The sequence below is a fragment of the Budorcas taxicolor genome, chromosome 7 (genome assembly GCF_023091745.1).
Source record: "Budorcas taxicolor isolate Tak-1 chromosome 7, Takin1.1, whole genome shotgun sequence".
Lineage (NCBI taxonomy): Eukaryota > Metazoa > Chordata > Mammalia > Artiodactyla > Bovidae > Budorcas > Budorcas taxicolor.
In genome coordinates, this window is record NC_068916.1 from 6,929,543 (window position 1) to 6,955,846 (window position 26,304).

The following is a 26,304-nucleotide window of genomic DNA, read 5'->3' on the forward strand; positions in this document are numbered from 1 at the left end:
AGGCCTTAGTTATGGGGAGGACAACACTACCTCCAGCCTTCTCAAGGCTGACTGAGGAAGAAGCCACAAGTAAAAGCGCTTGGCATACAGTAGGTGCTTAATAAATAGTCATTAGTATTAGTTTTGTAAACACAAGGAAACTGAGGCACAGAGTGGGGAAGCCATTTTCCCAGAGCCAGTGAAGCCAAGATTGCAACTTGGGCCTCACTGCCCCCCAGTTGGATTTTCTTATCCGGATTTCATCCCAGCAAGGGTGTGACATTATCGAAGGCACCTCCCAGGGGGTGTTTCAGACACATCATGGTCAAGTTCTCACCCTGGTAGGCATCAAATACAGAAGATTCTTATCCAGGGTGGACATTCTTCCCCTACCCTGGCAGTGCCCTTTGAGGCCTTTGCCTCCTGGGGCATCAGTGTCTGCCTGTGAAGTGGATGACTCCTCTGTCCATATTTGGTGAACTTCTACTTATACATCAAAGCCCCAGTTCCCACAACCCCTAAGCCTATAGAACTGGAGGCAGACTCTAGCAAGGCTGGCCTAGAGATGGAAGCCATGATAGTGGCAAGTGGCCTGCAGAATCCAGTCCATCATCAGAATTACTTTGTTTCGTGGTGGAGGGGAATTGTCTACAGACTCTCCACGTCGTCCAAACTGGGCCTGGACTGATAAGCTAGGCTGCATCCCTTCAAATGTATGGGTCTTGAGTCAGGGATGGGGTCAAGTAACACACACACAGACAAACTTTAAAAGAACAGGAAAACCATAAAACATGAACACGCACTGACTTGTCCAAAGTGCTTCCTTCTCAGCCCGGGGGGGCAGGGTTTACAGATGGGTCCCAGGTGCCTGGGGCAAGACCTGGGCAGCCGCCTTAAGGTGGCGACTCAGTCTGACTGTCGCTTATAAAAGGTAATAAATTAGTTGCAGGGATTTGCTGCTATTTACAATGCCACCCTAGTCTCCCATTCCTGCCCCTATGGGCCCCTGATCGACCAGCTCCAGAACATGAAGGAGGCACTGTCTACACCTTCCGGCAAGAACTGCGATGCCTCTCTTCTTTCAGATGCCAGAGGCTGGTGGCTCAGTCTCCATCCAGGTGTCAGTTTATGGAAAACACATTCCACAGAAAATGCATCGACTGCCAGGCCAGGGGGAGGCCAGGTAGATTAGTCTTTCCCAGGGGGTCCAAGGGCTCCTGACACAGCCTCAGCGCCCTCCACGGCAATTTGCGGCACCAAGGTGGGTGGCCCAGTGGCTTCTTCCAGTGGCTCATCAAAGCTCACCTCCTGCACGGCCTCTTGCTTCTTGAAGGAGTCTCGGCGCTCAGATAGATGCAGCCGTCGCATGATCACCAGCTCAGACTCCGGCCCGCGGCTGCGGCGCCCCAGATCCCCATCCAGTCGTTCACCTGTACCCAGCTTGTCAGCTGACTGGCCTCGGCGCAGCCTTGGGGATCGGGCAGGCACAGGCGGGTGCCCTGGCAGGGGTGAGGGTGAGCGGGGTGGGGGCGCGGGCACAAGTGGGCAGGCCAGTGGGGAGGGTGGGATGCTGCTGGTGGACTTGCGGCGGCCAGCTTTGGGGCGAGGTGGCCCGAGCTTGGCGGCCAGGCCATGCAGGGAGCTGGGGCGGGTGTGGCCGGCGGCAGCTGGAGATGCAGGGCTGCTGGAGCTTGGGGATACACTGGGTGGAGACGCCGTGTCTGCGGGTGACAGGGGAGGGTCAGGCCACCAGTCTCAATGTCCCAGCCTCGAGGTGGGGTCCTGGGACTGACTGCAAAGCCCATATCATTTCCAGGCATGTGGTCACCTATCAGGCCTGGTTTTCCCTTTGTTTGCGCAGGTTCTTCCTTTGGCTTAGATCCGGTAAACTCCTATTCAACCATCAGAGCTCTAGCACCTTTTCACCCACTTCTTATCTAAATGTCCCAGCAAATCATTCGGCCAAAGGTACCTGTCCACTGTCCATCTGTCCATCCCATGAGCCATCCACCCACTGGTCCAGGAATTTATCCAATAAGGGCCCTGCCTCTGCCTGTACCCACTCTCCACCCCTGCGCCTCAGCCTCAGAGGATGTCTGGTCTAAGGAGGGCAACGATGGCACAGATACCCCCAGCCCCCTGAGGTCAGGGTAGGCTAGAGGGAGAGACAGCAGTGGGGTCCTCAGAAGGCAGGGAGGGCTTCCGGAGAGCAGCTCTGTGGCTCTCCTCTAGGATGCCTTCCTTCCTCTGTGGACTGCCCCAGCCTGTCTCTCTCCCCCTCTAGACTGATGCTAACCCAGTGGAAACAGGGCTGTCTCTCACAGACTGGGGAACCTCAGGGGGACCATCCTTTCCTGCTCTAGAACTATCCTTCCATATCTTCTCTGGCTCACTCACTCTCTGTGGCTCCCTATTGCCCCCCCCCCCCCAATTTAAGCCCAGCTCTTTGGCTTAATCCATCCCCCAATCCCCTCTCCCTAGCCTCCCTCTAGCTTTCGCATCCCTCTTGTCTAGACCCGCATTGCTTATGATGCTCCCTTCTGCTGGACACACCCTTCCCTGCCCTCACACCTGCCCTGCCCACCCCAGGCTGCCTTTGAGGCTGTCATTCATCATGTCACTTCATCCTTCCAACTCTGTTCGTCCCCCCTCCCTGGGCCAAACACTGCAGCCCTGTGTGGCCCTTTTTCCCAGGGTGGTTCTGGGGTGTGCACCCACCTGCTGGGGCATCGGGAGCCGGGCTGCGGCAGGGTGTGGTGGGGCTAGGGGACAGGCTGTGGGTGGGGGAGCCTGGGAGGCTTTCGCTGGATGACAGGGACTGGTGGAGGCCGGAGGAGAAGCTGCGGCTTGTGTGCAGCACAGACGACTGTTTTGAGATCTTCTTGAAGAGCGATTTCCGCCTAGGGGTTAGAAACCCAGATTCTCCACAAGTCCCGCCCCCCAGTGGCCAGGGCTGCCCAAGCTCACCATGCATCCTACATCAACCCTCCACGGGGCCGGCCCACTGCTCACCGGTCCTGTGTCTCCCGCCTTCGGCTCCGCTTGCTCCTGCGCGCCATGCGGCCCTTGGTCACATTCTTCCGCGCGGGGCCCACCTTGATGGACGTGTTCTCCAGTGCTGTGGTCCGAAGGGCAATCTTGTTGCCACTCTGCAGGAAGGATGGCGAGGGGTCGCCAGTGTGCCTCCTAGCCAGTGAGCCCTCTACCCACCTACTCGTCCATCAAAAGCCCTGGATCCTAACCACCCAGTTCACAACTAGTGACCTCCCCACTCACTGGGCCAAAGGTGGATATGTGCCATCTGTCCATCCATCCAATGAGCCATCGACTCACCCACTGGTCCCAGGAGCTATCCAACCAGCGGCCTGCCTCCTCACTTGTGCCCATCTTTCCTCCCCCAGGCCTCAGCCCTCAAGGAGGCAGGAGGCAAAGATGGCCTCCTGATACCACCCCCACAGGGTCAAGATGGGCCAGAGGGAAGGTCAGGAGTGGGGCCCCCAGGGGGCTTCCTGGAGGAGTGGCTATGAGGGGTGATATAAAGGGGCTAAAGAAAGAAGCTGGGACGTTCCTGGCTGTCCACTGATTAGGACTGGCAATTCCACTGCACGGGGTACGGGTTTGATCCCTGTTCAGGGAACTAAGGTCCCGCATGCCACTTGGCCAAAAAAACGAAAAAGAAGGAAGAAAAAGAGAAGAAAGAAGCAGAGGGGAGGAGGAATGCAGGGCCCAAGTGGAATGCTGTGGTTGGAGGGGGAGAACCACACAGAAGAGGCAGCTGAGACAAAGGGGAGGGGACGGGGGTTACCGCAGCAGGGCGGGGAGATCAGGGTACTCCGAGGATGGACCAACGGTGGGGGCTCAGAGCCCTGTGGATAGGCTGGGGTGGGTGAGGCGGGTAGAGGGGGAGAGGGCTGCACCTTCAGCAACAGCTCCACGACGTCCCTGTGCACCAATCCCAGGACGGACTCCCCATTGATGTGCGTGATCAGGTCCCCAGCTCGCAGCCCCGCCTCCTGAGCAGGGCTTCCTTCCTCCACACTCTGGGGTGGGGGTAGCGGGGGGCAGGCGGTCAGTGGTCTGGGCCCCACAGACAGAGATCCCAGCCCAGCTGAGTCAGCGTCGGGCCCCCAGCAAGCTGATGCTTCCACTCTGCCTGGTTTCCCAGCTTTCCCAGACTAACAAACGCAGCTCTGCAGGGAAAGCCCTGCACCAGGGCAGGGCCGGACTCCAACCAGGTCCGGCTGTTCCTGCCCATCCTGGGGCCAACTTACCCATACCACGTGGTGCACAGTGTAGACGTCACTGTCGCCCATGTAGACGCGGATTGCCCGCAGATTGAAGCCGTACTTCTTGCCCGAGCTGTGGATGACGATGGGGGGCCGCAGGTTGCCACACACAGGGGAAGGGTCTCGGCTTGGAGAGGAGTCGCGGGACGATGGGTTAGAGGACAGCGAGCGTGGGGACAGGGGGCTCATGAGGGGGCCACCGCTGCCATCATCTGCAGGGACAAGGTTCAGGGAGGGGGTCACTGCCTTGCAGGGCCCCTCACAAGGCACCTTCCCCTTCCCCTGCACACTGATGGCTGTTTAATGTTTTTGTTTTTTGACCACACCACGTGGCCTGTAGGATCTTAGCTCCCTGACCAGGGATCGAACCATGCCCCCTCTAGTGGGAGCACAGAGTCTTAATCACTGGACCACCAGGGAAGTTCCCATACTGATCACTCTGGCTGCTTTGCTGCTGCTTCAATGCCCCCAGACACCTCTCCCTCCCCTTCGAGTCTTGGCACATGCAGCGCCCACTGCCAAGAATGCCAGTGCCCTCCCCATGCTGCTTCCCCTCTCCTGGGCTCAGCCGTAAACAGCAGCCCCCACATCACCTGGAAGGACCCCTGCCAGCTACCACTGGCCAAAACTGCCTCCACCCTGTGGTTAAAAATGGATGTGGGCAGGCACGCCAAGACAAGGCTGGGCCATGGGCGTTACCTGCTGTGATGATGAGTGACAGGGCGGACACCGAGGCTGACTTGGGCACGCGGCCTCCGCTGGGGGAGGTCCTGGATTTCTCCGGGGCAGAGTCTCTCTGGCTCCCAAGGCGGCGGCCCCGGCCAGCATCCAGGGCCCGTGGCGTGGAGTGTCGTGCACCGGTGCTGTTGCTTCGTAGGCGCGCGTGGCTGAGGGCGGCGGTGTCAGCTGTGAGGGACAACACGGTCGGGGGTTAATCTGCCCCACCCTCCAGCTTACCATGTGGCCCTTCTGCCCTCAGAAGGCAAAGCCCCTTCCTTCCTGGTGGGCATGCACATAGTCCAGTCTCCTGGCTGTTACACAGGCCGTTCGCTTTTCTTGCACACCCTTCCTGCACTGCTCTCCCTGGGAAGCTCCATTCTTCAGGTCCCCTCCTTCACGAAGCTTTCCCCCCATTCCAGTTAGATCCCTACTCCCACTCTCAGAGCTCCCCAGTTCAATTCCTCTCTCCTGTCCTGATCCACTGAAGCTGAAGGTATCATCCCTAGACTGAGGCCTTTCAAGTGAACGTTCTCTCTAGAGAACTCCTACTTATCCTTCAAAACCCATCGTAAATAGTCCCTCCTGTGGGAAATTGGCCATAAGACTACCGCTCCCATCCTGGATTCTACCTACCAGAGAGGCTGGAGGGCTTGGGTATCACTGGGGTGGCTTCTGGGGGAGCATCAGGCTCCCCCAGAATGAAGATGGGCCTTTTGGGGCCCACAGGACCGGGGCCAGCTCCCTCATCCTCTGATGAGAAGGCAAACTTGGGCATCGTGTCCAGGCTGATGGTGTTCAGGAGAGATGGGCTAGGGCCCCGCTCAGGCTGGGAGGAGGAGGAGTGGCAAGATGAACCAGAAGATGTGCAGGATCTCAGCCTGTAGTGGGGAACAGCCTGTGTCACACTTGCCCAGTGCCCTCACCCCAGAGCACCCAGTCTCCTCTAGTGGCTGCATCTTAACCCTCAGCCTAGAGTCAGAGATAATCTGTAAAGACAAAGTGAGCTCCCGTGCCTGCTCCATCCTCTGTGACTGCCCAGAGAACTCCTATTCATCTTTTAAAACTCAGCCTCCAATGCCCCTCCTCAAGCAGACATTGATTATTTGTGTTGAGCCTGGACTTTGACAGATGAACAAGACTTTGTGAGCATGACCAAAGGGCATTCTGGGCAGAGGAAACAAGCAGAAGCCTAGAAGCATGATGGTGTATGGCTGCTTTTACCTGTATGGTTAGGAATGCAACTCCAAAGGGAGTGATAATAGAGGCCAGGTTGGCAGGGGTCTGACAGACCGGCCAATATGTTTGACCCTTTTCTACTGGGCCACTGGGCAGCTCTTTCCAATGTTAGGCTTGGTGGCTCCACCTCCCAGCAGGCTCCACTCTCCAGCCCACCTACCGGACCTCAGTGGTGCTCAGCCGGCGCCCATAGTCCCCCTCGTTGCTGCGCTCCCACCCTTCCTCCCGGTCCTCACTGAAGCTCCGTTCAGCGAAGGCTGGGGTGGGCTGGGCGGCCAGGAACTCAGAACTGCTATAGACCTGGGAAGCAATTAAAAATAACAGTCACAACAACCGCATCCCTGGGGGATGGCTTAGTTGAGTGCTTCCTACGTGCCCGACGCTTCTGAGTCATTTCCTCAAATCCTTTCTCACCACTTCTTTAAAGACACAGTGTCTTTAGCCTACTGTTCAGATGGAGAGACTGAGGCTCTGACAGGCTTGGTTACCAAGGGGCCACAGCTGAAGGTCCCCGCCCGTGGGGCCCAGGCCCATAAGCAGTGCAGGTTTTGGTGGAGGGGGGGGGTTGGTCATGCTGCGCGGCATGCAGCCTCTTAGTTCCCCCACCAGGAACTGAACCCATGCCCCCTGCCGTGGAAGCTTGGAGTCTTGACCACTGGGCCGCCAGGGAAGTCCCTGCACAGGTTTTTTGATCCAATTATAAACAAAGGAAGGAACTTAAGTGAAGCTCATAACACCCAGCAGAGCAGGTCTATCCACAATTGCCCCAAAGTGGAAAAAACCAAAATGGTTCATCAACTGATGAGTGGATAAACAAAACGGTGGTCTAGTCACACAGTGGAATATTGCTCAGCCACAGCAAGGAGTGAAGCACGGACAGGCTATCGCGTAGATCCGTCTTAAGGAGCCAGAAACGGAATTCCCTAGTGATTCAGTAGTTAGGACTCTGAGTTCTCATTGCTGCTGGGTTCAGTCCCTGGTCAGAGATCTAAGACCCTACAAGCCATGCAGGGAAGCAAAAAAAACAAAAAAAAAAGCCAGGGACTTGGCGGGTGGTCCAGTGGCTAAGACTCTGAGCTCCCAATGCAGGGGGCCGGGCTTTGATCCCTGGTCAGGGAACTAGATCCCACGCACTGCAACTAAGAGCCCACACAGCCAAATAAATACATATTTTAAAAAAGCAGCAGCAGCCAGACACAAAAGTCCACAGAGTGTATGGAGTAGACACATGGAAAGGGGCCCCGGAAGAAATCTCTCCTGAGGTCCTGGGGTTTCTCCCAGTGTTGGGATCTCAGAATCCAGAAGAGGGGAGATCAGGGCCCAGGTTCTAGCCCTAGCTTCGTTCCCCTCTGGGCTGGTTTTCCCCTCCCATCTCTGTGGTTCTGCGCTGGCCAAGTTTGGGCTCATAACTGGCCCAGGGGGTCGTGGGGGGTGGGGATCAGCAGGGCTCAGCCGGCCTTGTCTGCAGGAGGCTCCCACAAGGTGAAGCAGCACCCCTTCTTCCGGACGCTGGACTGGGCGATATATGATACGTATCACATCCATTTATCATGTATGTGATATGTCCAGAACAGGTAAATGCATAGAAACAGAAAGCAGATTGCTGGTTGTTGGGGGTGAGGGAGGGGGAGACAGGAGGGGGAGATAAGAGTGACTGCAGACAGGTACAAAGTTGCTCTTTGGGCATGATGGAAATGTTCTGGAACCAGATAAATGTTGTGATGGTTGCACAACACTGTGACTGTACTAAATGTCACTGGACTGTACAGTTTAAAAAAGTTAAAATAGTATATTTAATGTTATATATATTTCCCTACAATGAAAACAAAAATTTAAGAAAAACCCATCAGGGACGCCCCTGATGGTCCAGTGGTTAAGAATCCGACTTGCAATGCAGGGGGCACAGGTTTGATTCCCAAGATGGGGAACTAAGCCCGTGAGCTGCTGAGCCCGTGTGCCTCAACTAGGGATGAAGCCCACAGGTTGCAGTGAATATTCCACGTGCCGCAGCTAAGGCCTGACACAGCCAAAAGAAACAAGACAACCCCAAACAAACATCCTGCCCTGCTTCCAGAGTGCCAGCTACACCCAGGGTCGCAGGCTCACCTTGCTGAAGCGGTGGGAGCAGGACGAGAACTGGGGGATCTCCGTGGACGACTCCTCGTCATTGGTCTCGTCATCTTCAGAGCCCAGGTGGCGGTAACGTTCCGAGCGGGCTGCAGGAGGGAGAGGCGTCGCCCACCTGATGCCCGGAGGCAGACACAGGGGTGATGTGGGGAGGGCTCCCAGGTGGGGAGACACTGTCAGAGCACAGGCGCTGAGGTGGGACTATGCCTGGTACGTTCAGGACAGAGGAGGCTTGGGTGGCAGATTTAGCTGCTGTTTAGTTGCTCATTCATGTCCGACTCTTTGCGACCCCATGGACTGTAGCCTGCCAGGCTGCTCTGTCCATGGGATTTCCCAGGCAAGAATACTGGAGTGGGTTTGTGTGCCCTCCTCCAGGGAATCTTCCCGACCCAGGGATCAAAGCCACGTCTCCTGAATTGGCAGGTGGATTTTCTACCTGTGAGCCACAGGGAAGCCCTGGCAAATTAGTGTCTGGGAATAAATCCCAGGTGTGTCCCTAAAAGTTGTGGGGCCCTGGATGGGAATTCCTGTGTCTCAGTTTCCTCATTCTTGAGATGAGTCCCCTAGAGCTGGGTAACACTGCACAGCTCAAACATAAAGGATGTTCCTCATTTTACAGAAAAGGAAACAGAGGACCTCTGCCATGCTCAAGGTGACACACCCAGTTCTGGAGGAGACGCTGGAAGCCAAGGGCATTTACTCTGGGATTGGCCAGAGCCCCACGTAGGGAGAGGGAGATTTGTCTGAGTCCATCTGAAGTGCTTGAGGGGAGCACCTCCACCCAAGCTGAGTGAGGTAGCCCACCCTCCTGTGTGACAGGCAAGGTTCCATGCCTGGTCAGGGCTGAGATTCAGGAGGCTGAACCTGACGGCGGATCCCAGAAAAGGGTCTGCCACCCTAAGTAGCTTGGTGTCCCCTCCCACAACCCGAGGGGTTGCTGCAGTACCTGAGCTCAGATGCAAAGGAAATCCTAGCAGGGGGGTGTGTGGGGGTGTGAGAGGTGGGGCAGAAAGCACACACATGCCCAGAGTCCTGGAAAGCTCAGGAAGTCAGAAGCTCTAGGCCCAGGGTGAGGCACCGAGCTGGGATAGGGACCCTGGCAAAGACCCCTTGCCGCCCTAGGAGAGTGCGGGACAGCACAGCCCGTCTCCTGGGCCCCCGCTTACTGTCGAAGTAGCTGGTGTCGTCCTCCGCTTCCAGCTGTGGCACAAACTCGGCCTTGTGTCGCAGAAGCCCGGCCCAGTCCAGCGTCCAGAAGAAGGGGTGCTGCTTCACCTCATGGGTGCCTCCTGCAGACAAGGCCGGCTGAGCCCTGCTGGGCCCCACCCCCCACAAGCCCCCGAGCCAGTTATGAACCCCAACTTGGCTAGCGCAGAACCACAAAGGTGGGAAGGGAAAATAGCCGTCATTTATGAGCCCAGAGAGGAACCAAGGTAGGGCTAGAACCTAGGCCCTGATCTTTCCTAGGCTGGATTCTGAGATCCCAACACCTGGAGAAACCCCAGGACCTCAGAAGAGATTCCTTCCGGGGCCCCTTTCCACATGTTTCTACCCCAACGAGCAAAGCTGACTGCACAAATGTATCCTGTTCCCCAACCCCAGCCCTCGTGGTCCTCTCCAGTGGCCAAGTTTTATCCTGAAAGTGATCCGTAGTGGCCACATACTGGGTGGCTGCATCAGTATTAAACAATCCTTTTATCACCATTTTGGTGGCTGGGGAAACTTGGACAGTGGGATCCACTGCGCTGGTCCTTAGGGACCTTAGGACATAGCCCACGGTGACCTGGTGGGCTCCCATACACAGCCTCAGTGCCCTGTGTCTGCACTAGACCCAGCTACTTTCAAAGTCTTATGCAAGTTCCTAGTGAGCTCATACGCATCCTTCAAAACCCCAGCTTTAAGTCCCCTTCGTCTGTGCAGCCTCTCAAATAGAGCTCATGCTTACTCCAGCCTCCAGTCCACCCACACCAACATACCAGTGCCCAGGCGGTCCAGTGGGCTCTGTCGGAGCAGCCTGGTGATGAGGTCCTGGGCATCGGCTGGGAGGGCCTCCTCTCCCTCTGGCCACATGATCTCGTCTGAAGTGAGAGGAGGGAGTGAAGAAGCCCGGCTAGAGCTTCCTAGCATCTCCTAGCCCTTCTGCTTTCTGCACTCCAAGCCATCAGCCTGCTCTGCTCCTTCAGCATTCCAGCTTTGGTCCCTCACAGCCTTTGCTCTGGCCATGCTCTCTGCCTTGAGTACCTTCCTTTCCTCCATCTCTTGCGCCTTTAAAACTCTGCTCACATGTCACCCCAGTGTCATTCTCTGTGACTCTTTTAATATAGCTCCTCTACCCCACACCTGGGGCTTCCCTGCACTGCCATGCAGGAGACCCAGGAGACTGAGGTTCAATCCCTGGGCTGGGAAGAGCCCCTGGAGGAGGAAACGGCAACCTACTCCGGTATTCTTGCCTGGGAAAATCCCACGGACAGAGGAGCCCATCTGGGTCCTACAATCCATAGGGCTGCAAAAGAGTCAGGCGTGACTGAGCGACTAACCACCCCACACCTGCCACCCCACACCCTCCCTTCTTCCTGCTGCTTTTCTTCCTCTGCATTTTTGCCTCTGATTGTTCTACAGTTTTTTGTTTTTTTTTTGGACACACCAGGGGAGGCATTTGGGATCTTGGTTCCCCGAGAGGCACTGAACCTCCCACCCCTAGCCCCGCACAGGAAGGTGGAGTCTTAATCACTGGACCACAAGAAAAGTCCCTCCATAGCTTGCTTATTTATCTCCCTTCCTGTCCATCTTGCCCTCGGCTGTATCTCCAGTGCTCAGCCAGGGCCTGGCATGCCAAAGGTGCCCAATCCATCCACACATGGGGATCCATCCCCTCCCTGACACAGGGATGAAACCTGGGCCACGGGGGTGGGGAACGCACCACTGACCACCTGGCCAAAGAGTTCCTCGGGGGTATCGCCGAAGAAGGGCACACAGCCCACCAGGAATTCATAGAGGACGACGCCCATGGCCCACCAGTCCACCGGCTTCCCGTAGCCCTGGCGGAAGATCACCTCGGGGGCGATGTACTCAGGCGTCCCGCATACCTGGGCCAGGTGGGACAGGGAAACTGAGGACGGCTCCCAGCCGGGGAAGGAAGGGTGGGGAGATCACGGGAAGGGGCCCTTCTGCTGCAGTCTCCCCATGGCCCGGGGCTGGGCTTTGGGCAGGGGGAGGCTGCCCACCTGCTTGTCCACGAACTCCCGGGTGTCCTTCTCGATGTGGCCTTCGTAGAGGTTGGTGGCCATACTCATGAGCCCAATCTTAGACAGGCCGAAGTCAGTGAGCTTGATGTGGCCAAGCGAGGTGATGAGCAGGCTGTGGGCAGGTGGGTGGGGTGCTCAGGGCTGGGGGGTACTTGGCTGCTCCTGCCGCCCCCCATCATGAACTTCATCCCATATAAGGTGGCCCAACCCCACTACGGATCGGAACGCACATCCTATGCCTGATTACATTACTGAAAGAAACAGAGGTTCTTGGGGAACATTACAAATTTGGCAAACATCTCTGTGACTCTTCTGGGTGCATCGGGTATTACTGTTGAGCACCTACTGTATACTTTGCTGTGCAAAAATTAAGTTCCTGAGAATCATGGCATTTCCCCACTGGGCACTGAAATGTTTCCTGAACACCTCCTAGCAGGAGAACTACAGTGTATTTTTGCACCTACAGCCATTATTTTTAACAAACTAAATATTGTGCAAGCACCTACTATGAAGTGAACATGTCTTTAGCACCTGCTATATACAGAAATATTTGTGCCCCTCATGGGTGCATCAGTTGTTTAAAACTCACACACCTATACGCTGCTGTTCCTGTTCTCTTGCAAGTTTAAATATATAAATATTTCAAGTGATAAAAGTCCCATGCATCAGATTTATAAAGTCATATTTTCATGCACCTCCTGGGTACACCTGCCCATTTAAAAATAAATATCTGCAGGACTTCCCCAGTGGCCCAGTGGTTAAAACTCTGCTCCCGGCGCAGAGGGCATGGGTTCAGTCCTTGGTCTGGGCACTGAGATTGCACATACCACATGGTACAACCAAAAATAAATACATAAAATGAGAATTAAATAAATAGGGGCTTCCCTGGTGGCTCAGTGGTAGACTCTGCCTGCGAGTGCGGGAGACACAGGTTTGATCCCTGGTCCAGGAAGATTCGACATGACACGGAGCAACTAACCCCAGACGCCACAACTATTGAGCCTGTGGTCTAGAGCCCAGGAACCGCAGCTACTGAAACCCGTCGGCCCTGGAACCTGTGCTCCACAAAAGGAGCCCCCACAAGAAGCAGCTTGAGCACCACAGCTAGAGGGGAGCCTCCGCGCGCCGCAACCAGAGCAAAGCCCACGCGGCAACCAAGATCCAGCACAGCCAAAACAAAGTAAATAAAATCATTTTCAAATAAATAAATACATACATTTCTGGAGAATTCACTGTCTGTATCCAAGTTGTCTCAGGAGTCATTTATTTGACACCTAGGCATACCTCAACTCTAGAAAGAAACAATTCTGTGCGCCCACTTCGTGCCTCTGCTGGTTTTTGTTTGTTTTTTTAAATGATGCTTCTTAAGCAACTACTGTGTATACCAGCTGTGGAAGAAACACTTTGGTGTAGCTACCAGCTAAGCCAACTCCCTCCAAAAACCAAGGCCTCAGAGCAGGCCTTTGGCCATCCTCTGCTAAAACAAACCAATGTTTCCTGAACGCCTATGGGCATGTCTCTGCCTCAAAAACGTTCATTTCCTGGGACTGCCCTGGTGGTCGGGTGGCTAAGACTCCATGCTCCCAATGCAAGGTGCCCGGGTTCGATCCCTGCTAAACGAACTAGATCCCAGAAACTGCAACTAAGACCCGGTGCAGCCAAATAAATAAAGAAAATAACAAATAAATAAATCTTTTTAAAAAGTTCATTTCTTGAATGTTGACTATATGTGGTATTTAAAAATTTGTTTCCTTTTCACAGAGAAAATGAGAAATGCCTGGAATTTGCTTCAACTCAGTGGGGAGGACTGAGTGGCCTGGGAGGAAACGGGACTGGATGAACGTTGGGAGCTGTGGGGGTGGGACGCTGTCCCCCTCTTCCGTTATGGACTGAACTGTGTATCCCCAAACTTCACACACTGAGCTCCTAACCCCCAGAAACTATGATGTGATCTTATCTGGGGATGGGGTCACTGCAAATGTCATTAGTTAAGGTGAGGTCATTCTGGAGTACATAGCTAGCAGCTGTGCTATGCTGGGCTTAGTCGCTCAGCTGTGTCCAACTCTTTGCAACCCATGGACTGGAGCCCGCCAAGCTCCTCTGTCCACAGGGATTCTCCAGGCAAGAATACTGGAGTGGGTTGCCATGCCCTCCTCCATGGGATCTTCCTGACCCAGGGATCGAACCTGCGTCTCCTGGGGCTCTTGCATTGCAGGCAGATTCTTTGCCCTCTGCGCCACCAGGTGACCACTAATCCAGCAGGACTGGAGTCCTTATAAAAGGCGGGGATTGAGACACAGACTTGCACACAGTGGGGGACACCACACGAAGGTTAGAATTATGCCACCACAGCCTAGGAACTACCAGAAGCCAGGAGAGAAGCCTGGAATACATCCTTCCCTGGCACCTTTGAAGGGAGCCGACCCTTTGATCTTGAACTTCTAGCCTCCAGAACTGAGAGAATAAATTTCTTTAAAAAAAAAAAAAATTAAGTTAGTTAATTTATTTTTGGCCACACTGTGCGGCATGTGGGATCTCAGTTCACTAACGGGGGATCGAACCCGCGCCCACTGTAGTGGAAGTGCAGAGTCTTAACCACTGGACAGCCAGGGAAATCCCGAGAGTAAATTTCTTGTTGTTTAAGCCCTTAGTTAGGGCTGCCCTAGCAAATGAATGCACCTTCTCTTGACTTGGGGTGTACCTGAAATTTTCTGAACTGCAAAGGAAAAATTATTTTTCTCCAGAACCAATTGTGGGGGCCTGGAGGGATTGAGGGCAGGAGGAGAAGGGGACGACAGAGGATGAGATGCTGGATGGCATCACTGACTCGACGGACATGAATCTGAGTGAACTCTGGGAGTTGGTGACGGACAGGGAGGCCTGGCGTGCTACGATTCGTGGGGTCGCAAAGAGTCGGACACGACTGAGCGACTGAACTGAACTGAACTGAATCCCTCCCTGAACCCTCTGGGGCTGGACCCCTTCCCATCCCGTGTTGCAGATGAGGGCCATGAGCATGGGAGGGGCCAGTCCTGCCTCGGGAACACTGGGAAGACCCCAGTCCAGGATGATCACAAAGAGGTCTGATGGGCACAAAGCAAGCAGCCAGAGAACATGGAGCATGGAGGCCCAGGTATACAACAGGTGCCAACTACACTGTTTGCTTGTTTCGTAAGCCAGGGGTCCCCAACCTCCGGTACCTAATGCCTGATGATCTGAGGTGGAACTGATGTAATAATAGAAATAAGATGCACAATATATATAATGCACTGGAGTCATCCCGGAACCATTCCGTGCCACCCCGGTCCGTGGGAAAATTATTTTCCATGAAATGGGTCCCTGGTGCCACAAAGGCTGGGGGACCACTGTTCTAAGCCTCTGGCAAACTACAAGATGCCCTGAAAACACGCAGGGCTCTTAAGACTCAGATTCACAACTCCACATGGCAAGTACCTTCATTGGAGAAAAGCATCCCTGTCCCCAGTAAACAGCAGGTGTTCATCCCATGCTGACTTCAACATAAAAACTTCATATAAAAAGACAGTTGCAGTGTTCAGGGCCTGACACACAGTCCTTGCTTGCTGCTGCCAGTGCTAAGTCACTTCAGTCATGTCCGACTCTGTGCGACCCCACAGATGGCAGCCTACCAGGCTCACCCGTCCCTGGGATTCTCTAGAACACTGGAGTGGGTTGCCATTTCCTTCTCCAATGCATGAAAGTGAAAAGGGAAAGTGAAGTCGCTCAGTCGTGTCCGACTCTTCGCGACCCCATGGACTGCAGCCCACCAGGCTTCTCTGTCCATGGGATTTTCCAGGCAAGAGTACTGGAGTGGGGTGCCACTGCCTTCTCCACAGTCCTTGCTTAATAACACATTTACTAAGCAGAGGTGCTCTGATCACCTCTACGCAGCTGGTGACCAGTAAATACACACCAGCAAAAAAAGGTGCTTTATAAACTCAAAAGTGATCAGCGTGTGAGGAGTCAGTTATACCGCCATCTGGGCTCCTTAAAATGAGAGCACAGGCCCAAGGTAGACAGCAAGTGCCAAACACATGTGCTTTGTTTTCTAAGCCATTTGCAAAACATAAGATGGCCTGAAAACATGCAGACTCTCTTAATTAACTAATTATAGACCACACCACGCAGCACGGCACGTGGGATCTTAGTTCCCCGGCCAGGGAATGAACCTGTATAACCCGCACTGGAAGTGCCGTGTCTTAACCCCTGGGCCACCAGGAAAGTTAAGTCCTAAAACATGCAGACTCTTGATGCTCGTGTTCACACCTCCGCACAGCAAGTAGCTGAGAGCTCACACATCCTGCCTGATGTCCAGAGGGTACTTGATCTAAGAGCAGCCCCTTTCTCTGTACACAGCAGGTTCTCAATTAATGCAGGAGGAGAGTGCTTTGAAAACTATGGAGGGGTTACAAAGCCTGAGGGGTTATTCACACTCACATGCGTGTTTTCCAGTCACTCACAGAGGACCTGGCACTCAATAGATGCTTACAAGATGCTAGAAAAAAATAAACAGCCTGAGACTCTCTTCCCTACACTAGTACACAGCAGGTGCTCAAGACAAGCACAGTCCTTCTTCACACATGAGGTTTTGCAACGTGCATGGCCCTGCTCTTTGTATACAGCTGGTGCCTCATACAGTCAAGTTCACTTCTGCTACGTTGTAGCAGTGCTCGAGTGCATGGGCCTTTCCCGTCTGGTCTGGGCACCCTCTTTGCCAGAGCACCTCCATAAGTGCACTGTCCTTCCCGTGCACACAGCAGGCGTCTATTATCTGCTCACTGCTGGGGCCCCATGATGCCAGTGGGATCCAGATAACGCTGCTTCCGAGCAGCCCCAGACCCACTCAAGCGAGCCCGCTCCCAGAGGTCCCCGTCGCTCACTTGTCAGGCTTGAGGTCACGGTGGACGATGCCGTAGTTGTGCAGGTACTCCAGTGCCAGTACCGTCTCGGCGAAGTACATGCGGGCCATGTCCACAGGCAGCGGGCCCATGTTCTTCAGGAGCGTGGCACAGTCGCCACCTGCGGAAGCGTGGACACGCCCACAGAGATCCTCGGTTCTGCAGCTGTGCCTAGACTTGTACCCCCCTGCCCTCCCCACCTCCGGCACAGTGCCCCCAGTCTGTCCTGAATTGGGGTGGGAGCTGGTAGGGGCGGAAGGGTATGCAGACCCTACTTTCTGGTTTGCCCTGGGCAGGGCAGCAGCTTTGTTAAGTGCACAGTCCCTTCCCTTGTACAGAGCTAGGGCCTCCTAAGTGCATACTCCCTCTCCTTGCCTGGCAGCTACCTTGGCACTTGCTTGTTCCTGCCATTACCTGAAGACACTATTCTTTCCTGAGCTGGAAACCTGATCCTACAACTCCTCAGCTGGCCTCCAACTATCCCAGTCCTTCCAACCCACGCCTCCTGCCCTCCCTTGCTTTTATTCTAGCCTCCAAGCTTCTGCCCAGCAGTCCCTTCCGCCTAGGCTGTCCATCCTACCCCTACCCTATACCCTAGGGTTCTGCCTTCACACTTGTCCTTGGGCTTCCCCATCTCCAACCCCACTGCTGGGTCCCCCACTGCAGAGTGAGCCCTTCCTCTCACCAAGGCAGGCTGGGACCCCACGGAGGACAGAGCAGACTCTAGCTGGGTCAAAGAAGAGACTGTCTCCTGGATAAGGGGTGACCTCCCCACTGCTGGAGGCAGGCAAGCCCTCGTGACCACACCTTCCACATACTCCATGACCATGCACAAGTGGCGCCGGGTCTCGAATGAGCAGAACATGCTGACCACGAACGGGTTCTCGGCGAAGGTGAGGATGTCGCGCTCCACGAAGACCTGCTGGATCTGGTTGCGCAGCATCAGGTTCTGCTTGTTGATCTTCTTGATGGCAAAACGCTGCCTCGTTTCCCGGTGCCGCACCAGGTAGACGGCCCTGGGGTGGGGTTGCAGCGGGGGTGGGGGGCCTGCTGAAGCCCCGGCAGGCACCGGGACCTGGCCTGGGTCCAGAACCCCACATGCCTTGCCTTGGCCTGTGCCCTCCACCCAGGCAGCCACTCCTAGGGTTTAAGCCACACTCCCTGGCGTCATATAAAGAGTCAAAGATGGCTCCTAGGTTGTTTATTTCTTCACAGCTGACTGAGACCCGTTAGTTCAGAAGCCTCGCTGGCACAAACTCAAATTGTGTTCATTATAACTCAAATAAGCAGATTTTTAGCCATTTAGAGCCTGTTGGTTTTGCGTACCCTCAGATAAGGTAAATGCTGGGGCTATGAAACCCCCAAGCTGCTTCCGCCTGATGGAGCTCTCTGATTCAGAGACTCCCCACCGCGTTGCTGACACTTAAGCCTGGACACATAAGCCCCCTCTGTAATTTCCCCCCTCCGCCCTCCCCCACATGACAGTCATGCTAAGAGGGATTCCCCGCTACCACCTCCACCAAAGCAAATCTGTCAAAGTGGTATTTAAATAATGCTCGCTGCACACTACTGCCATCGCTTGCTCAGCCCCCAAACTCCTAGAACCCTATGCTCGGGGCGAGTAAGGACCAAGATCACGGATGAACCCTTCCAAGCCATGTCCCTGCTGGGTTGTGCCTTTACTTCCCTCTGCAGATCTACTTCTCTGTCTACACACTCAGGGGCTGTGTGGGCATCAGTCATCCCCAAGGGCATCTGAGAAATGGGTCTACGGGGGACCCAAGGACTCACCCGTAGGCCCCATTGCTAATGAGTTTGATAGTCTCGAAGTCGCTCTCACATGGCTTCCTCCGTGAAGGGCCGACCAGGGCACGACTCTGGCGGGGCAACAGGGGTCAGGGTCCTGCCCCAGCTCAGAGCAGGCTGTGTTCTTCCTGCTCCCAAGTCCCAGCTGGCACCTAATGCTACTTCTCCTGTACATACTTCTCAAACTCAGCCTCCAAGCTTGAGATTTTAGCTGAAGCCATGCATGCCCTCCTACCAGGAAACTCCTACACAGCCTGCAAAACCCCACTTTCCAGTGCCCCTCCAACCCTGCCCTGCTCAACCTTCCCAGCAGGGCAATCTCACCTGCCCTTACCTTCCCTCAAAGTCACAGACATTCATTAAGCACCTACTGTATGCAAAATCTCAGCAAATGGCAAACCTAGCCCCTCTCAGGGTCACCTGGTCTACCATCAAAAGAACAAGCCAGGTGGGGGCGCCAAAGCTCTGTGCTGTCTCACCTCAGGGGACTCCTCTGGTGCTGGTGGCTGTCCTCCACTGTCATCGAGGTGACTCAGAGGCACCATCTCTGTAAAATGTGGGAGAAGCCTCAAATGGGGTTTCTGAGCCCGGCCCCTCCACCAGTCAGAGACTTCCTGAGGCCTCCAGGGCTCATCTTGGAATGGGGAGACAGTGCTTCCCCTGACCAGCTCCCATGATCCTGTCGTTGAGTCCCTACTGCGTCCAGATTTCGGTCAAATCCAGGAGGCTGGACTGAGCAATGACTGAGGAACCTTCTAGACAGGCCAGTGGGAAGCCCAGGTTCTGCTTGCTCCGGCTATCTTGAAGCCTGGCTCCAAGTCTCGGGGCCGTGAATACCCCACTGTGACGCAGGCCCTCTAGGTGGTGGCTGACATGCTCCTCAGCTCAGGGCAGGGCCCGGGGGAGCCCCCTTAGTTTCCAGCCTCAGCTGGAGTTTAGCAGGGGCAGTCCTGAGTGAGAGTGAGCGGCTGGTGAACATCAATGGTGATGGAGACCATGAAGACAGTGTCTCGTGGTCACAGAGCAAGGCTGAGACGGGGCAGCACAGCCTCGGGTGAGTGAGGCCCGGGGCTGGATGCAGCCCCTCATGCTCTTAGAGGGCCCCCGGCGGCGCTGGGCTGGTGATCTGCACTCAGCCTCAGCTGCCACCTGTCTGCCTGACCACTTCCCATTTCTCCTGTCATCAGGGCCCTGCCCCGGCCACAGCCCCGCCTGTGGAGCACAGTCTCGGCCAGACAGCTAGTCTGAGCATGATCTGGCCTTGGGCACGCCTGGGCCTGAATCCAGCTCAACAGCATAGAGCCTCAGTCTCTGCAACTTCAAATGGGACAATGGCAGCCTGGTCCCCATGGGTGCCGGCCACTGCGGCTGGGTCCTGCTGACCCCGTTGCCCCTTCCTCAGCCACACCCCTTCCTTACTGCTCTTCCAAAAGGCCAGACACACACCCATCTCACGACCTCTGCCTTCACGGTTCCCCTGCCTGGCTCACTTTCTCTCTCCCCCAGATCTGCACCCGGTCGCTTCTCCATCCTCCAGGCCCCAGTTTGAATATAATCTTTCCCCAGAGCTCCCCTGACGACCCTGAGACCAGGCCAGGTTCAAGTTCAATGCCTCCCCCAGCACCATGTCTTTTTCCCTGTCCTGACTGTTTGGGGGAGGTTCCTGGCCGTTTCAGTTGTGCCCATGGATTGCCCTGTCTGCCTCCATGTCCCACTTCCCAGGCCACAGTCAGAAGAAATTGGGAAAGTGCTTTGGAATTCAAGTGAGTGCCACTGCTCATGGTGGTTCCCTGGCATCCTGGCCCAACTCGATTTAGCATTTGAGGACGCTGAGGCTCCAAGGCAGGGCAGGTCACGGGGTCCAACTTGTGGCCACCTTACCCTGGAATCCTAGGCACCTTACCCAAAATGTACCCTGCAGGTAACTGAGGACAGGGCCAAACAGAGGGGAAGGACAGTGTGGTGCACTCTGGAACCCTGGCTCCTCCCCACTCTCACCCGTTTCCTCTTTTGGCCCCGCCCCCACTCCAGCTCACCCTGGAGCGGATCCTTAGCCAGGCCCAGCTGCCCAATGATGTACTGTGGCAGGTCAGTCTTGATGCCCTGGCCCTCTCGGGCCTGGCCCTCGGCAGCCTCCAGCAGGTGGTAAAACTCCTCGGGGTCAAACTCCTGGGGATGCAGAGGGATTGGTCAATCGAGGCCTGGTCCCACCTTCAGGCCTTTGCACACCCCCCTCCCTCCGTCTGAAGCATTCTACCAGTGGCTCCGACTTGTCCCCGGGATCCTAGCTCCTGGTCCCTCTTCTGGGAAACCCACCCGAGTCTGGAGGCCCCCGGTGTTTCTCACAAAGCCCTACATGATGGGGACTGTCACTTTTTAATCTCAGGACTGCTGAGGGCCTGGTCTGAGCCTTGCATCCGGCCATGTGCCAAGACACTCACCAGACACTCGAGGAGCCTCGCTGGCCGCGAAATGATGATCAGCAGCTTCCGGACGAGCTGGACAATGAAGCCAACTTCCTCACTGTCTGAGCGCTCGTGGGCCTGGGAGCAGATGGGTGGTAGCATCATACACCAGACCCTGGTCCCGCCCTGCCCTGCCTGGGGACCCCAAAACCCTGTACCCACTCCCCCCACCATCCCACCCCCACGCACATCCTGCAGCAGCCGCTCCAGCTTCTCCTGCATCTCCAGGAAGTAGCGGGAGGTGACAAGCGCCTCTCCAGACTTGGCCAGGCAGTCACGGGCCAGCTCGATGATTTGGTGGTGGATGAAACCCAGGACGCCGTCAGCCAGCGCCAGCCGGGCGCCGGGTGAGAAGGCGGCCAGGAACTCCTGCAGACGGCCCTCCATCTGTGCTGTGGCCTGGGCAGAAGTGGGGGGTGGCGGGGAGATGGGGTGACCTGGTCATTTGGACGGGGCCTGGGAGCAATGTGTGCAAGATGGGGGCGGGAGAGAGAGATGTGACGATGGGGGTCCAAGGATTGCAGGGGAAGAAGCGATGTGCACAGATGTGAGAGGGGGCAGGGGGTGCAGCGTGAGACAGAGTGACAGGGAAAAACAGAAACGGAGAGATGGGGGGAGGGACACAACCAAGAGGACAGCGCGCGCCTTGGAGGGACAGCAACAGGGAGTGGAGCTGGGGCTGGTCCAGCCACCAGGTGCTGCCCACCTTGGGGAATCTCTCCCGGTACACATGATTCATCATTACGATCTCATTGTCGAAGGTCCCTGTGGTGCGTCCAGGGCTGAAGGAGGGGACAACTGGCTTAAGACATGGGACCCAAAACACAGCCCAGGGAAGGGTGGCTGAGCCAGGACTGAGCTCTACCCAGGGCTAGAGGCCAGGCTTGGGCGGGGTGAGGACCGGAGGTGGAGGAGGAGCTGCGCATAGGGAAGGGCTGGGGCTGGGGTCAGAGGTGGAGGCCCACCTGAGGCTGCGCGAGCGGGGGCGGAGGCGAGGTGAGCTGTGGCCGCCCTCCTCATCAGCCACACTGTCTGAGCTGCGGAAATGCTTGGACAGGAAGCAGAGTTCGTCCGGCGTCGGCTGGAAAGGAAGCTGGTGGAGGCGCTCCCGAGAGGATGAGCTCGACTGGCAGGAGGGGGTATCAGGGCCACGCGTTCACGGTCAGCTCCACAGCCAGGACCCCAGCATTATCCTAACTCTCAAGGCCCAGCTATCCATCGGTCATCATGGTAACTCTCCTGCCTCTCTCCTGTGCATCCTTCAAAACTCCAGCTTTGATGTCCCTTCCTCCAGGAAGCCCTCGCTGCTTGCTTGGCAACTCCAAGACCCCCTCTGGCCAGACCTTCCCTGACCACACAAGGATGCAGATATCTGTGTATACCCGAACAGGAGCCCTTTGGGCCAAGGCTGGGTCCTTTCAGGGACCCCCACATCGCTCAAAATGGAGCACAGAGGGGGGAAGCCAGGATGTTTTACTGACTAGACAACTATTCAACACCTTAAAAAAACCAAAACAAAACAAAGATGTGTCTCCCCCACCCCCAACCTGGCACTCCCTGCTCTGCCTGCTGAGGTGGGACTGTGGGTACCGAGACAGTGGAGCTGGGCGTGTTGGTTCCATAGCCAGAAGACGGGAGCGATGCGAGGGACCATCTTCTGCCATCAGCCCTGGGGAGGAGAAGGAGAAGTTGGAAGGGAGGCATGGCCCCTGCGGTTTCTGGGGACCAAGGGCAGGCACTATGGCTGGCAGATCCTGGCCCCGCCGGAGGAAGGACCTTCTGCAAAAGCCAAGAACAGGAATACAGGGTGAGCAAGTCCACTGTGTTTTTCTCCTTGTTCTCCAGACACGTCCTCTGGGAAGTCCTCCCTGATGCCAGCTGCCATCAAAGCTGCTCTCTTGAGTTGCAGCTGCTAGGGTACATGCTGGCCACTCCCACCAGCCTGAGGATGCCCTGAGGGCCAAAGTCCAGCCTCCCATTCCTCAGCCCCCCAGGGGAGGGCATAGCACCCAGCAGGAACGCAATAAACGTTGCTGACTGAGTAAGCGGCATTTAAATAAATGCCTGGCACACAACAGCTCCTCTGCCAGCTCTTGTTAGGTGAATTAATAACTTTCAGTGAGTGAGAGATTCCTGGACCAGGCCATGCCACCCCCGCCCCCGCCCCCTCCCCAAGGGCTCCTAGAAATTACCTGTCTGTGCGTGCGATGTGGCTATAGGAGGTCGTGCATGCATGCATTTGCCAGGGGAGGAAGCCAGAGGGGGGACCACCGCAGGGCAGAGGCCAGGGGAGGGGGAAAAGGTTGATGAGGAGGCAGGTCCAGCCACCAAGAGCAGGCCCCTGCCTGGCCCCTTGCCCGTGGTATCAGCCACCATCCCCCAAAACTGGCAACCACTCACCTCCGTGCAAAAGGGAAGTTGATGGCAGAGGCAGCTGAGAAATTCCGAGGACTATCTAGGGGGCTGCTGCCTGCTGAGGAGGAGGTGGGGAAACTGAGTCAGCGGGAGTGGAGACAGGACACCTCCACTCCCCGCTTGCCCCCCCCCACTCACCTGTTGGGATGGACAGCGGAGACAGGGGCCGGGAAAGGGTGGGTGAGGGCGTTCCTACCACCAGGCTCTTGCGGTTCCCGCTGCGGCAGCTATTGGGGGAGGTGGGGATAAAGTCAGACCTGGGCCTCCTGGCTCAGAGAACCATATGCCCAACTGGGAGCCCATGGGCAGCAGCTTCGGGGGCATGACCGTGCCCTCTCTGCTCCCCAGATGGACTCCATGGCCCTGAGTTCAGCCCAGGAGCCCCTGGCCCTGCTTCTCCAGCTTCTGCATTCACAACCCCACTCCCAGAGCCTTGCCAGGAACACTGGCAAACAAGACAGAGGGTGAAGAGGACCCTGGAACCCCCAGAGTGGTTGAGGCAGATCCCCTACTCCGTATTAAGCATCTCTTCCCAGGACCACTGTTCCAACCTCCTGGCTAATCCCCTCCCCTGACACCCCCCTAAAACGCCAATGTGACCCTTGGAAACCCTAAAGCCGGCAACATGCACAGTTGCATCTTGTTCTGCCAAACTTTGGCCCACGTGTTTTCCTCCCTTCATCCCAGCTCCTTCCTGGCCACCAGATCCCTTACCCAGTTTCTCCCACCTGGGCCCTGGCCCCAGCCCCCGCCCTGGCATAGGGAAGTTGCGAGCAACATGGTTCCCCCCTCCAACTCTGGCAGTCGCCTGGCAACGGCTCTGCTCGCCCGACAAGTGCATCAGCCCACGCAGCCAGAGCTGCCAACGCAGCCTGGCCTCGGCAGAACTGCGTAGAGAGGGAGAGATGAAATGCTGGGGCCTCGCGGGGCCAGGAACAGTGTTCCAGGCAGAGGCACAATGCAGGCCAAGGAAGGCGAGGTCAGCAACCCACTCAGGAGACTAAATGCACAGGGCGGAGGGGTTCAGCCTACCCACTGCTCTACTTGCCACTGCCCCCTCTGAGCCTCAATTTCCCCATCTGTACACCTTGCAAGGTACACACACAGTACTCAGCTTTGGGCGGGGCATAGGGTGAACTGTGGTGAGTACATATACATTGCTCACAGGGCTCGGTGCATGGTGGGAGAGAAGGCAATGACTCGCCAGGGAAATCACCAGCATTCACCAATACCAATAAGCCTAGAGGAGGGAGAGACCGGCTACACCCATTTCCCAGCCCAGAAAACTGAGGCCACGGATGTCACCAGCCACAGAGATTGTCCTCTAGTTTGAGGCGCAGAAGCAAAAGTGAAACCCACAGGTTCCTGCAAAACTTCCTGTCAACCCCCCACCCCAACACACACACACGCACACACACACTCCACAGCCCACATCCTCTTCCAACTCCTCACCGGCCTCTTCATTCCGACGCATCATTTTTCACTTCCAAAAGCATTTGGGAAAAACACTTGGCCTCTTCCCTCTTGCTCTCAGGCAGGGCCTTCTCAAAAACAGCTACATCTGAGCTCTCAAAGGGGAACCGGGCATCCTCTGTTCAATTCCTGAGCATCTATTGAGCACCAACTATTTGCTCAGCCCTTCCTGGAGAAGGCGCAGGACCCCAAGAAGCTGCCTAGTTTTTCAATAATCACCTTTGCGGTTCAACAGAGAGTGAGAAGTATGTCAGAAAAGAGGGGCCTGAGGTCAGTTTCTGGCACCTGATCCCAGAGGTGCCCATGAGCTTTCTGCAGCTGCCCGGGTTCTGGAAGAAGGGCCTGAACCATGAACTAGGCATTCAAGGTCCTTCAGCTGCTGGTCCCATTCCTTAGCTTTTGCCTGTGTTCCCCCTGGGAATGCCTAGACCAAGCACTGGTGAGGCACTTAAGCACAGCGAGGTTAAGGAACTGCCTGAGGTCTCATATCCTGACATTGGCTGAGCTGGAACTTCCACACAGGTCCAGCAGGGCTCACAGCCCTCACTTAGCTTCTCTGCTTTTCAGAAGGAGAAACTGAGACTCCACTTTGCTCTGTATAGAACAACGTGATTTTTCACCCCCCTGATAACCGACATGCACACCAGCCTCCTGCAGCAAACATTTACTTCTGAACCAACATTTCCGCTGTCTGGGCCCCAAGGACCAAACAGCCTCAGTTTTTCCAAGAAGCTCCTCCCCAGGTCTGGCCAGAGGACTGACCCAGGTTCGAATCCTGATTCAGTCCCAAATCCCTACAGCCTCTGTCACCACCTGAGCTGACCGTGGCGGACGGACACTCCAGTCTGGGTAAGGAGCGGTGAGAGGAGGGTACCTGGGACCCCAGGGGATACCTAGATCCCAAAGCATCCTCCCACGTCCCCCTACCGCCGCACACAGCGGCCCTCGCCACGCTGCCGAGACGCACTTTCGGCAACTCGTGTCTGCTCGGTCGGCCGCCGCGCCACTCAGTAGGTCCGCGCGAAGCCCCCTACCTCTTGGAGCGCTGCAGCAACGCTCCCTTAGCCAGGCGGCTCCGGTGGCCGGGCGCCGCCACTGCCGTCCAGTAGCTGGGGTCGGACATGCTTCTTCCCTTTGTGCCGCCGCCGCCGCTAGAGGCCCGAGAGGCACGGGGGCGCAACCAGCGGCGGCGGGGCGCGAACCTTCACCGTGGAATCTGCTCCGGGAGCCCCACGGTGAGGGGCGGGGGGCGCGCCGCGGGGCTGGGGGTATGGAGAGAGGAGGAAGCGCGCGCCCGGGAGCGAGGCCGGGAACCCCGCCCAGGACCGCGCGGGGGCGGGGCCTGGCCTGGCTGGGAGGGGTGAGCGACGCGGAAGCAAGGCCGACGGACTCGCGTGCTGGCGAGTGGGCGTGGTGTTGCCATGGCCGCGGGCGGAGGGGCGGGACGTTGCCAGGGCCGCGGGCGGAGGGGCGGGACATTGCCAGGCGGCGGGGGCGGGGCGTTGGCGGTACCTGGATGCAGGGCCTTGGAACTTGGCTCTCTTCCAGCAAAATGTAAATACGACCTCTTCTCCCTCTACCCATTCCCTAGGCATTAAGCCCTTCGGGAGTGTGGCACTCAGACCCATCCAGTGGC

The 26,304-nt window shown here is 56.4% G+C and overlaps 1 protein-coding gene across 1 annotated transcript in view; it reads right to left on the reverse strand.

The window, feature by feature from the left end:
- Positions 1-969: 969 nt before the first annotated feature.
- MAST3 (microtubule associated serine/threonine kinase 3) overlaps positions 970-26,304 on the reverse strand; it is a 47,839-nt gene continuing 22,504 nt past the window's right edge. The window contains exons 4-29 of the mRNA XM_052644122.1: positions 23,334-23,422; positions 23,181-23,253; positions 22,973-22,993; positions 22,371-22,449; positions 21,746-21,906; positions 21,487-21,562; positions 20,970-21,179; positions 20,757-20,858; positions 20,352-20,484; positions 18,795-18,862; positions 18,301-18,386; positions 17,317-17,525; positions 16,492-16,630; positions 11,573-11,705; positions 11,269-11,434; positions 10,325-10,426; positions 9,515-9,637; positions 8,328-8,437; positions 6,382-6,521; positions 5,619-5,863; positions 4,965-5,171; positions 4,251-4,477; positions 3,897-4,019; positions 2,992-3,128; positions 2,698-2,879; positions 970-1,700 (exon numbers count right to left, since the gene is read on the reverse strand). Of these exons, the coding sequence (XP_052500082.1) occupies positions 1,168-1,700; positions 2,698-2,879; positions 2,992-3,128; positions 3,897-4,019; positions 4,251-4,477; positions 4,965-5,171; positions 5,619-5,863; positions 6,382-6,521; positions 8,328-8,437; positions 9,515-9,637; positions 10,325-10,426; positions 11,269-11,434; positions 11,573-11,705; positions 16,492-16,630; positions 17,317-17,525; positions 18,301-18,386; positions 18,795-18,862; positions 20,352-20,484; positions 20,757-20,858; positions 20,970-21,179; positions 21,487-21,562; positions 21,746-21,906; positions 22,371-22,449; positions 22,973-22,993; positions 23,181-23,253; positions 23,334-23,422 (3,874 nt within the window). The 3' untranslated portion in view covers positions 970-1,167. The remainder of the gene's footprint in view (positions 1,701-2,697; positions 2,880-2,991; positions 3,129-3,896; positions 4,020-4,250; positions 4,478-4,964; positions 5,172-5,618; positions 5,864-6,381; positions 6,522-8,327; positions 8,438-9,514; positions 9,638-10,324; positions 10,427-11,268; positions 11,435-11,572; positions 11,706-16,491; positions 16,631-17,316; positions 17,526-18,300; positions 18,387-18,794; positions 18,863-20,351; positions 20,485-20,756; positions 20,859-20,969; positions 21,180-21,486; positions 21,563-21,745; positions 21,907-22,370; positions 22,450-22,972; positions 22,994-23,180; positions 23,254-23,333; positions 23,423-26,304) is intronic.